The sequence below is a fragment of the Abramis brama genome (genome assembly GCF_963993115.1).
Source record: "Abramis brama genome assembly, chromosome: 6".
NCBI classification, from domain to species: Eukaryota; Metazoa; Chordata; class Actinopteri; order Cypriniformes; family Leuciscidae; genus Abramis; species Abramis brama.
In genome coordinates, this window is record NC_139968.1 from 13,398,051 (window position 1) to 13,410,771 (window position 12,721).

At 39.7% G+C, this 12,721-nt stretch overlaps 1 protein-coding gene across 1 annotated transcript; it reads left to right on the forward strand.

Annotated features, from left to right (window-relative positions):
• Nucleotides 1–469: 469 nt before the first annotated feature.
• On the forward strand, nt 470–12,552 carry gtpbp2b (GTP binding protein 2b). Its single transcript, XM_084118079.1, has 12 exons — nt 470–858; nt 1,570–1,596; nt 1,699–1,883; nt 2,761–2,866; nt 3,423–3,620; nt 3,769–3,943; nt 4,103–4,322; nt 4,576–4,711; nt 4,794–4,852; nt 6,570–6,741; nt 6,830–6,994; nt 8,980–12,552. Exons 1-12 carry the CDS (start codon nt 682–684, stop codon nt 9,166–9,168), a joined length of 1,809 nt encoding a protein of 602 aa, XP_083974205.1. The 5' UTR covers nt 470–681; the 3' UTR covers nt 9,169–12,552.
• The last annotated feature ends 169 nt before the right edge of the window (nt 12,553–12,721 follow it).

Below are 12,721 nucleotides of genomic sequence, written 5' to 3' on the forward strand. Positions count from 1 at the left end.
GTTGTGATAACAAATCAGAAAAAAAAAAAATAATAATAATAAAAAAAATAATATATATATATATATATATATATATATATATATATATATATATATTTTTTTTTACAGTGTAGAACAGTCACCATTTTTATAGAGGGTTTTAATTGCTGCAGATTTTTTTAAAAAAAAATTTTTTTAAATCAAATATTTTAAGCTTGTCGAAAATGAACTGATGCTCTACCGAGTCGAATGCTTTATAAAATCTAAGAATAATATAAACCCATTATCACTAATCAATTCTAAATGGTCCAGAACATCCAAAACTAATTTTATATGATTTGTTATATATGTCGATTTTTCATGAATCCAGATTGTGATTCATCAATTACACAATCCAAAACAGTTTTTAATTTTCTATCTTAAATTATGGCCAACAAACTGACAGACAGATAGTTTGTGCTTGACAGGTTGGATGACGAATGTTTGACGAGTGTTGGAGGCGGGGCTTCGACTGAGGAGGATGTCGCTGCGCTCATGGCTCCCACACCGCGTATCCCAGTGCAATACTAAATAACTTCAATGAAAGGAAAAGCATTGCCTCTGTTTATAGCAGAGAAGTGCATTTTAAAAAAAATACATATATATTTACATTTTTATTTTAACAACGTAGCTTTTTAAATCTCCCTTATATGCGAGCGAGCTATGGATGTGCAGGTTGCAAACCACTGCGGCGTCAAGTCTGCAGCGAAACCGCAGAGTGCGGCTGAATGCGGGATAGAAAACGCACCAAAGAAGAAATCCCGGACGAGAAGAGGCAGAAGAGGGAAGAGACGGAGGGGCAAGAAGGCCAACGAGCCTCCGCCGTTTCTCCCACCGGAGGTAAAGTAACGTTATATGTCGGATCATGCTAACATTAGCCAGCGGAGATGATTCCTACTGTACGTGTATCAATAAACACAATATCAGACAGCATCTGGTGTATATAACATAGGTCTGTTCTACATTATAGGGAAGCAGGATATTAATAACTGCAAATGTGCTAAGATGCTGGCGAAGTACTGATATTTTAAATGCACAAAATTGGTAACTCTCGCCAAAATATCGTGCAGTTGTGGATGCTATTGTAAAATCATCATAAATTAATATTAGAGCAATTTTTAAAGTGTAAGAAGTTTTCTCTGTGTGTTTTGTTTTGCTACATTTTGTTTGCTTTTTGTTGACAGGTTGGCTAGTGAATACTAGTTTATCACAGTAATACTAATAATTTTATGATTTTAGTTGGTTAGAGAAGGCCAAGACATCTGACAGAATTAACAGGCCAAATTGTACACTTTTTAGGCAAGAACAGATACATTATATATGAAATCTATTTGACCAAACTATTAATAGTTTGTAAATAATAAAACACTTTTTTTTATGTTAATGCAGTTTCAAATAAATACATTTTATGCGGTTATAATTTATTTTGTGGTATTAATTTTTTTTGCCAGTGAAAAAAAAAAAGATGTGCAAGAACTGATTTTTGCAGGAATTTATTTATATTTTGATTTAATTAATTGTTTCCCCCCCAAAATATCTTCATGTTTTTAGGCTGAAGAGGGGAACATTGAATATAAGGTATGCAAATCCTACAATCAATCATAATCTGATTAAGTGAAATTGAAGTTCATTCTGATTTTTATGATCCAAGTTCATCCAATCCTGTCTTTTTTCACCCAGTTGAAGCTGGTAAACCCCACGCAGTATCGCTTTGAGCACTTGGCCACGCAGTTGAAATGGCGACTGCAGGAGGGCCGGGGGGAGGCGGTATATCAGATTGGGGTGGAGGATAATGGTCTGCTGGTTGGACTTACAGAAGAAGATATGAAAGCATCACTTAAGACTCTTCGCAGAATGGCCGAAAAGTACGTTTTATTTTGATTGGTTTTATTTTAAGAATATTTATTTTAATTTTAAATATTTATGATTTAATTACTTAATAGCTTTTCATTCAACTCACGAACCCCCTGCTATTTAAACACAAACTCCAGTCTGGGAAACCCTGACGTAATGTAATATTTAATGCACTCCATGTTGTCGATAACAAAGAATGTAATATATTTTCTTACTCTTTGTATTTTTATATCAATATGATACGATATTATCCTATTCAAATCAATGTGGTAAATGAGTTAGGTCAAAAGTAATCTAAAAGTAATCCAAAAGTAGTCCGATTATATTACCTTAAATGTGTAATGTAATGGATTACATTACTAACTACAATTTTTGTCATGTAATTTGGAGTCAGTAACCGACTACAATTTGTAAGTAATCTACCCAGCACTTGCAAACATGTCACAATATTCTTCATATAAATAATTCCCGCCCAAGTCATATGGAAAAAAAAAGGATTGCCTGGTTGAGTTTGTAAGTAGTTTGTTGAAACTCTTGGTTATGGTAAGGTGAGTGACATTTCCCATACACGCTTGAAGCACTTGACCAATCAAAACACACTGGGCCAGCCGACCAATCAGAGCACACTGCACTTTCTGAAGGAGGGGCTTCATAAAGACAGGAACTAAACAGAGCGTTACTGACAGACTGGGAAGAGAGGTGCTGCAACAATGACAAATATGTGAAAAATGTGTTTTTTAACATTCAATCATTCTAGTAGAGCCCAAAAACAAAATCAAGACTTTGAAAAAGGGCATAATATGACCTCTTTAGTTCTTTAATGTCAACATGTTAGAAATGGCTTACAAGTGTGTTGTGATGTCTTGGTAAGACTGTGACTCTGCGCAGGGTTGGAGCTGATATCACACTTCTGAGAGAGAGGGAGGTGGACTGCGACAGAGCTCGACGGAAAATCGCAGAAGTTCTCGTGAGGAAAGTTCCAGATGACCAGCAGGTTAGCTTGTGATGCTCCTCAATTAGTTTCCATTTAACTTTCATTGTGAATTGTGGTTGTTGTAATTTTAGTCATACATTCAAAAATTTAGCTTGCACATACAATGACCTGGATTTCCCGAATACACCTGTTTTATAAAAAAAAAAATTAATAAATATTTTTTTTGTCATTTACTAAAAACAGAAAAGTTTTTCTTTTGCGTTTTTCACATATATGAGACAGCACTGTCAAAACTATTCCCATTCACACGGATCCGTGAAAACGACTAAAATGCTGTAGTATTCATGCCAGGCCAGTAGATGGCGATGTCACTTTGTAAAGAAACACTACGCGCCTACTGAACACGTCACCGTTTTCACAAATTCGATAATGGTATCGTTTTCAAAAACTTTACTTTGAAACCCATTTTCAAAAGTTTTCGTTTTCAGGCCCCCAAAACTCCATTGTCGTGCAAATGAACAGCCAAAACACGTAAACATTTTTCAGTTTTTAGTTGAAAATGGTGTTGTGTAAATGGTCCCTAATGTATTATGCATTATCAAATTGGTGTGTGTAGTTCCTGGATCTTCGTGTGGCGGTTCTGGGTAACGTGGACTCAGGGAAGTCTACTCTGCTGGGAGTGTTGACTCAAGGCGAGCTGGATAATGGACGTGGCAGGGCGAGACTCAACCTCTTTAGACACTTGCACGAGATCCAGACCGGACGCACGTCCAGCATCAGTTTTGAGATCCTTGGCTTCAACAGCAAAGGAGAGGTGAGACAAATATTTAAAACCCACAAGTACACTTTAATTTCTGGTGCGTTTTTTTTTCAGTAGAGCATTAAATGGGATTTAAATCAACTACCTCCTACTTGCCAGCATATACGCATGTTGTTTTGAGAAATAATTTTCATCGTTTTAGGTTGTAAACTACAGTGACTCCCGTACAGCGGAGGAGATCTGCGAGAGTTCCTCTAAGATGATCACGTTTATTGATCTGGCTGGTCATTATAAGTACTTGAAGACCACCATATTTGGCTTGACAAGCTACTGTCCAGATTTTGCCATGCTGGTGGTGGGAGCCAATACTGGCATTGGTTAGTATTTATGCATATATTGATTTAGAAGTTTTGAAAGAGGTTTAAGAACATGTTTAATGAATAAGCCATAATATGTGGAACCAAAATTATGAAATATTTACAATAAATTCAATAAACACAGTTGTTTATTATTCTCATGCTGTAAAATTCTCTCAGCTGGCACAACTAGGGAGCACCTGGGTTTGGCGATGGCACTGAAGGTGCCCATATTCATTGTGGTGAGTAAAGTGGACCTCTGTGGGAAAAGCACAGTGGAGAAAACGGTCCGTCAGCTGGAGCGAGTGCTCAAACAGCCCGGCTGCAACAAGGTCCCCATGGTGGTGGCCAACCCTGATGATGCCGTCACTGCGGCACAGCAGTTCGCACAATCCTCCAGGTACGTGTGTGTGAGAAGAGAGAGGTTATTATACACGTTTATTGCTGAAGTCCACTTAAAAACGTATTCCTGACAACTTTACACCTTCTCTCTGAGTCTTACCATTGTACAGGCTGTTTTTAGTACTGTACTTTTAAGATTTAAATATGTAAAAATGAGTACCTTACAATCTACCCTACCACAGTTGTTCAACACTAGTTTGTGTATGTGTGTGTGTGTGTGTGTGTGTAATGACGTATCTCTCTCCCCACAGTGTGACGCCCATCTTCACCCTCTCCAGTGTATCTGGTGAGAATCTGGACCTTTTGAAGGTCTTTTTCAACATTCTTCCTCCTCTGAGCAACAGCAAAGAGCAAGAGGAGCTCATGCAGCAGCTCACGGAGTTCCAGGTACACTAACACTCTAACCAACACCCATATGTTGCCTGAACTCTAGATGTCACTTTCATGTCAAATTGATGTGTTCTTACAGGTGGATGAGATTTACAGTGTTCCTGACGTAGGGACAGTGGTTGGTGGAACACTGTACAGGTCAGTCCACATCTGTTGTGTCAATCTTGACTGTCTGTCTGTTTAATTACTGTGTAACAGCCACCTAGAAATGCACTAGCAACCGTTCAGAACACTTTATGAAACCATAGCAACACCTTAGCAACCACATATTAACACCCTAGCAACCACTCAGAACAACATAAATACTATATAGCAATATTTTAGCATTGTAGCAACTGCTTAATTGGCACCCACATATCAATGCCATAGCAACCATTCAGAACACCTTTGCAACCCCAAGCAATGCCTTAGCAACAGGCATTTCTGAAACTCTTCTGATTATTCTTTTCACTCCTCTATCAGAAATCTTGCGAGGAGCACTGGTCGAGGCAAATTTATGGTGAAATTATTGTCTTTCCACTTCCGTATTATGGCCCCAAAAGTGCTCACTGGACCATTCAGAAGCTTAGAATGGCGCCTATAACCAATGCCATTATTATGTTTTGCAACAATTAGGTTGCGAAGGTCTTGAGGCAGCTCTTTGCTTTTACCCATCATGAGATGTGTCTTGTGTGACACCTTGGCAATGAGACCTTTTTGTAGGCCATCATTTGGGACTTAACCAGCTGTTATTAATTTCCACTGACAGGGGGCTGGATTGCTTTTTAATTACTGTAAGTTTTCAGCAGTTGTCTTGGCTTTCCATGCCTTTTTGCGCCTCCCTTTCTTCATGTGTTCAATACTTTTTCCCTGTGTCATTTCACATTATTACACATAACTTAATTTCTGAACTTATTTTTGTTTGTTTCTTTGTATGTATGGCTTACTTGGGTTGTTACCAACATCTGGTGAAAATTTCATGTCAATAGCACCTTTGGAAATATATTTACTGAGAAAAATGATGACGTGTTCAATACTTATTTTCCCCGCTGTATCTACTGCTTAACAATGTTTTAGCATTGTAGCAACTGCTTTGTACCTACATTTCAATGCCCTAGCACCAAAACACATTTGCAACGCCCCAGCAACAGCTTAGCAACCACTCAAAACACTACCCAGAACCCTCTAACAACTGCTTAGCAACCCCTTAGCAACCACTCAGAACAACGTTCTACTGCCTAACAATGTTTTACCATTGTAGCTTGTTCTTTGCACCTACACTTCATTGCCCTAGCACTAAAACACATTTGCAACGCCCCAGCAACAGTCTTATAACTTTCTGACAACCACCCAGAACACTCTATCAACTGCTTAGCAACGCCTTAACAACCAGCCTGAACATCTTTTCAACTGCTTAACAACACTCTAGCAACCTCCCAGAACACCCTAGCCACAACAGAGCCTTAAAACTGAATCTAGAATCTGTAAACATTGAATATCTCTTCCTATATTATTTAAACTCCATAATGGTGTGATCACATTAGCAAAATTTTGTTGCAAAAAAGGTCCATTGTCTATTATCAGAAGTGTAGCGAAGTGTGAAGCACAGCTAAACACAGATAAGTCACTTTCAAACCAAGCAGCTTTCTGCTGGTTGACACGGCAAATTGTGACCAACTTGAACCTGTTGAATCTCAGATTGCATGGATTCCTTTTGAAATGCAAATTAGCACAAATCTGCCAAACGACAGCCATTTTGACTGCAACTTAAGGCCTATATAACCTTCACACTTCAAGGCTTTTTCAAGCCAATCAATATTCAATTTGTCTTGACAAACTTCCTCTTCTAGTTAATTGACTTTCCATTCACACGCAGTGGTGTGTGTCGTGAAGGAGACCGGCTGGTTGTTGGTCCCACGGATGATGGGAGGTTCCTGAGGTTGAAGGTGTGCAGTATTCACAGGAATCGCTCCGGCTGCCGCGTGCTGAGAGCCGGACAGGCCGCCACGCTTGCGCTTGGGAACTTTGATCGCTCTTTACTACGAAAGGTCTGATGTCAAAAAGAGGTTACAAAGTAATATCTTTATGATGTCTTTCGCTACGATGATCTCTTTTAAAGAGTGTTTATGTTTTTAGGGCATGGTTATGGTGAGTCCTAAAATGAACCCTACAATTTGCTGGCAGTTTGAGGCCGCCATTGTCCTCCTGTTCCACGCCAAGACTTTCCGCCGTGGTTTCCAGGTCACGGTGCATGTGGGGAACGTGAGGCAGACCGCCACGGTGGAGTGCCTCCTTGGGAAGGTGTGGATTGTTTGCTTCCTGACATTAAAGCAGGGATGGGTAACGTCCGTCCTGGAGTGCTGCTGTCCTACAGAGTTTAGCTCCAACCCTGATAAAAACAAACTCATCTGCCTGTAGCCTTACCAGAGATGGTCTTATTATTGGGAGATTGGAGGGTCCTTGGCTCTACCATTGGAGAAAGCGTAATGGCTAACTTGGATCACATGTGCCTAATCACATTACAGCCTTGACGTCATTGAATTTTGTTGAGAGTTGTGCGACAGTCAATCACTGTTTGCTATGGAAGCTTGTTTCCGAAAAAGAATAAAAAATAAAAAGGTAATTGCAACTTAATCTCACAATTCTGACTTTTTATCTCAGAATTGCGTGATATAAAGTCGCAATTGTGTGTTATAAAGTCAGAATTGTGAGATATGCATGTTTATGTCAGAATTGCATGTTTATATCTCGCAATTGTGACTTTATAATACGCAATTGTGACTATATCATGCAATTCTGACTTTATATCTCCCAATTGCGTGTTATAAAGCAAGCGAGAGATATATATGTGAGATATAAACTCGCAATTCTGAGGAAAAAAGTTCGAATTGTGAGTTTATTTCTCGCAATTCTGAATATAACACGCAATTGCAAGTTTATATCACAATTCTGACTTTATAACACGCAATTGTGACTTTAGATCATGCAGTTCTGAGAAATAAAGTCAGAATTGCGAGTTTATTTCTCACAATTGCGAGTTTATATCTCACAATTCTGACTCGCAATTGTGAGATAAAAAGTCGCAATTATTTTTTAAAATCTTTTAGAACAATCTTCAATAGTTTGCATTTATCATAGAAATGAATGAGAAGTGCCGTAAACTAAATCCTGCCTATCACGCAATTGTCCATGACTTCTCTTATAAAACAGCATTTTTTTCAGTGTAAAGTCTAAAAATAGATCAGTCCAAAACAAATGTTTAAGAACAAACATGTTGAAGATTAGCTGATGGGCTGTCGATTCATTAATTGATAAGCCGTTTTCCTACAAAAGCAGCTTATTCAGAGTAGCGAAGCCTCCATTAAAAAAAATGCTGCTTCTGGACTCCTTCCCTGCCACAGCGTTAGTAGGCTTTTTTTTTAATGCAAACCTCGCAGGTTTAGTAATCCTGAAACATTAATTAGCTTGTCCCGGTGTGTTTGATTAGGGGCTAAACTCTGCAAGACATCGCCACTCCAGGACCAACATTGCCCAATTCTGCGTTAAAGGCTGTGTCTACATTAATCCACATACGTTTGAAAACAGCGTTTTCGTTTCAAAATGTTCTCCTTCCATACAAGCATTTTTTAAGCATTTTCCAAAAGTTTCTCATTCACACTGAAACGTCTGAAAATGCTAAATTCACCTGCGTAAAAAACCTTATAAGATGAAACAGACATAATAAAGTTCTCATGCTATTCTTCTGGCAGGATCATTTTATTTAGCAAAATATCTCACCATTCACTGATGCGTCTATGTCGAACTCACTCACAATTATATGTTTGGTCTAAAACGCAACTGACTTCATGTTTTGCCGCAGGACAGCAATTGCTAGTAAATGTTCTGTCATCTTTGCAGGACTGCGATATGAAGAGTGTACAAAGTAACATCTTTAGCAACAGTGTGAAAGTGCACATAACCGGCTGAATCTATCGGTTCAATATGTCACATGACTAAACATGCGTCATCGGTTTCAAACACCTCCGTTTTAATAGTCCACACTACAACACGGAAACAGCTTTTTCAAAAAGCTCAGTTTTCGTGAGAAAAACGCTATCTCGGTGTGGGCAGAAGACCACAACGGAGAGAAAAAGATGCATTTTCAAACGAAAACTTATGGTTGTGGACAAGGCTAAAGGAATCCTGTCTTTACAAACCCGGTTCTTCTGTGGAACACAAACCGTGTTCTGAAGAGTGTTGCTCTGTTTGCTTATCGTCACGTTTACACGTGTGTGTTTGTCTTCTAGGAGGAGCTGCGGACAGGCGAGAGAGCCGTAGTGTGTTTCAGATTCTTGAAGCACCCCGAGTACTTGCGCGTGGGAGCCAAGCTGCTCTTCAGAGAGGGGGTGACCAAAGGCATAGGACACGTGACGCACCTCCTTCCCTCCACCCAGAACCACGTGCCTGATCAGAACCGCAACCAGAACCACAGTTAGACATGGTGGGAGTGAGACCATACGTCAAAAGAGGACACTTTCTGTACTTGCCTTGAGTTTGCATCCCCTAGTTTTATCACACACCTTTCATTTCCAAGCAGATTTGCCTGTGTGTAAATGCTCTTCATCCCTGTGACATTTGGAGGGTTGTGGTACAGCGATTTAACGATTAGGGTTTATGTCTGCTGGGTGTAATGGTGCTTGGAAACCTCTCCTATTTTTTGCACACGTGCGTTTCACATCTTAGCTTAAAGCTGGCTGACCTTGAGGAAAGCATGTGGGATTTCCAGTCGCTAAGTTGGGTATCTGGAGCAGATTTCTGGAGCAGACTGCATTATAGATAAGAAAACAATCATAGTAGATCGTAGAAAACTAGTTTTTTTCAGCAGTAGTATCACTTCTTCAGATCCTCAGTAGTATTAAATATGTACAGTAAATCTGGTGCGCACATCTCGGATTCGCTTCTTTTTACAAAGATTTACACAGAAAGGCTAAAAGCAAGATTCTAAGGGTGCAATCACACTGGCAGTTTAGTTCGAAACGGTGCTCGTTCACATGAAAAATTGCTAATATGAAAACTGTCGTGCGAACCTCGGTCCGCAGCAGGGTACCGAACCCAAGGCCCTGTCCCAAATGGCACCTAAACACTTGCGGCCTTCCTACGAGTCCGCACTTTGGTGACACAATGCCACTTTGACTGTCGGGAAGAAGTCTGCTCCAGAGCTCGCACCAGTGCGAGTGTAGTGAAGTGTGCCGTTTCCCAGACAGCAACAGTGTCGGCCCAGATCCGGGCCACATCTGATACATGTGGATTCAACGCGTACCAGATGTGGGCCGGATCTGGGCCGACACCATGTTGCTGTCTGGGTTGGGACAGGGCCCAAGACTACCTGAAGGAGATGGTCTGAGTTCAGTTCCACTCGAACTGTGGCACGATTCACGTGAATGTGAAAGCAAAAAAAAAAACTAACCTGCACGTGCGTTTTAGCCGATGACGGTATATTTAGTTCAATAAAACAGCAGAAAGCCACCTTTCATGTGACACACATACAGTAAACCCAAGTGTCGTTTACTCTGCTGTGCTTAATAGCATCAAATTAATAAAAAACACAATATATTGACCACGTTCTGTTTTCTATCATGCGGCGTGCACGTTTGTGATGATGTAAGGTGAACGCTAATGCACCAGTGTTCGATAGAATCAAGTTGAGTGTGAAACCAGACCGACGCTGCGGGAGGCATCGGGAACACTCGCGCTCGGACCGCAGCAAACTTGCGAAGGCACCCTTCGTGTAGGCCCTAAGCCCAAAGTATACTTCAGTTTTGATGTGAACCCACTGGCAGTGTGTGTGCTATTTCTCTTCAGAAGTTTTGACCAATAAAGAGTTGTTTGTCAGGTATCTCTTAACCCCCTCACACAAGAGCTCATCAGCACAGGTGTCTATTGATTTGTTGTTACAGTTGGACAATGAAACTGAAACACCTGGTTTTAGACCACAATCATTTATTGGTATGGTGCTGGCTCTCCTTTTGCGGCAAATACAGCATCAATTCGTCTTAGGGATGACAGATACAAGTCCTTCACAGTGGACTGAGGGTTTTGATCCATTCCTCTTCCAGAACAGTGTCCAGGTCACTACGTGATGCTGCGGTTTTCTGACTTGCTCCTCCAAAATACCCCAATGTGGCTCAAGCATATTTGGATCTGGTGACTACAGGCCATGGGAGAAGTTCAACTTCACTTTCATGTTCATCAAACCATCCCGTCACAAGTCTTTGGTGCTGTGTGTATTGGTGCATTATCATGCTGATACACGTTCAATGTTTGAACCATTAGGAGCACATGGTCCTCCAGAAGGGTTCAGTAGTCTTTGGCAGTGTCACGCGTCCATCAAGCAGTCGGGAATGCCATGATATTGCAGCCCAAACCACCACTGATCCGTGCTTTTCAAAAAAATCAAAATCATGTACATTTCGTAATTAGCAAAGTAAAAACCAAGTATACTTTGGGCTTTAATCTGAGCTCTCACTGTATGATTTTTATGATCCTTTATGGTTGCTTGTCAGACTGTAGAATATTGTAGCAAGGAGTTTGGTTGTCCTGTTTCCTGCTTGTAGGAGCAGTTGTGATGATGTGCCAGATCTTTGTCGGAGGCTAAGATTTGTCAGGAAGGCAACTAGTAATGATTCCCAAAAATTGTCTTGAATGGAAGAATTGTGGCCCTTATTTTACAGTGCGACGCTTGCCGTAGTCGCAATGAAAACAAGGTTGTAACGGACAAAAGTAGTCCATTTGATATGTTCTAACACACTTAATGTGATAACGAAACAAAATGCACTGACAAAATGACAATTTACTGAATCGAACAGTTCACAAATGGTTTCATGAACGATTTTGTTTGCGTTTCATGAATAAATGACCACAGCCTTGTTGTTGTTCACCTAATTTAGTTTCTTTTCAGTGAGTTTGTTGGTGTGATGGGATTTCGCCTTCATCTTCAGGACAGAAGAGTTAACTGAAAGGGAATTTTTGGAGCTCTGGTGTTGTAAGACCAGTGAGGCATGACTGGGATTTTATAATCCTGATGACATTGTGCCTAATTATACATTTATCTTCACTGATATGACTCCAAAAACAAATTTGTGCATATTGCACGGTTGTTTTTAAGCAAATATAAGCGAGGTTTAGGTAATTTCAGATGGCTTATAGGCAGGGCCATCCTTAGGGCGGAGCAACTGGTGCGACCATGCTTGGGACGGCCCTGCGTAGAGGGTTGACTGAAATCTTAAGGCATATTTGTGTGATCGAATTCGTCGTGAGCATGTACAGGAACCCAGATAACGATTGTGTTTTGCGTCTCGTTCACCTGTGCAGTCCTATTTGATATACAGTGCAATTATTAAAACATTGAATGTATTGATCATAGATTTGAGTGACCATTTCGAGTTACTAAACTAAAAATGTGAACGCTAATGTATAAAAGCTCATTTCATTCAACAATATTGAATATTTGGCATCATTCATGATACTTAAGCAGAATGCAAGTGTCATTTACCCGTAAAAAACATTCTTGCATAGATTTTCACACGAACGATGTCAAGAATGGTTTTACGAACATTTTACAAAGAAATTTGTTCTGCTTGTGTTTCGTAAATGAGGCCCAATTTCTTTCACAAATTCAGCTATTGGTCAACAGTGCATGTTGTGCTTACACAAATAATAATTAATATTGTCTGATGTGCAGCTGGTTGGCTTTATTATGTTTGGGATGTATCTTCATTTCCTGTGCTTCTGAAAAAAGGCTTCAAAAGCCTTCAAACCCGATATCCAATGCTATGCTATTAGTTCCTATGTAATAAAGAATTAATGTTTTATTGTGGAAACCCTTTGTTGTATGTATGTAATTATTTAATTTTATTAAATACATGGAATACAATAATTTCAAAACTAGTAAAGCTGTTATCAGCACACCTATATAGATGATTATAAATCAATTGTGAATAAAACATTGCTATAGAAACCAAGTGGGGAAAAAGACCAAATAAAAACAGC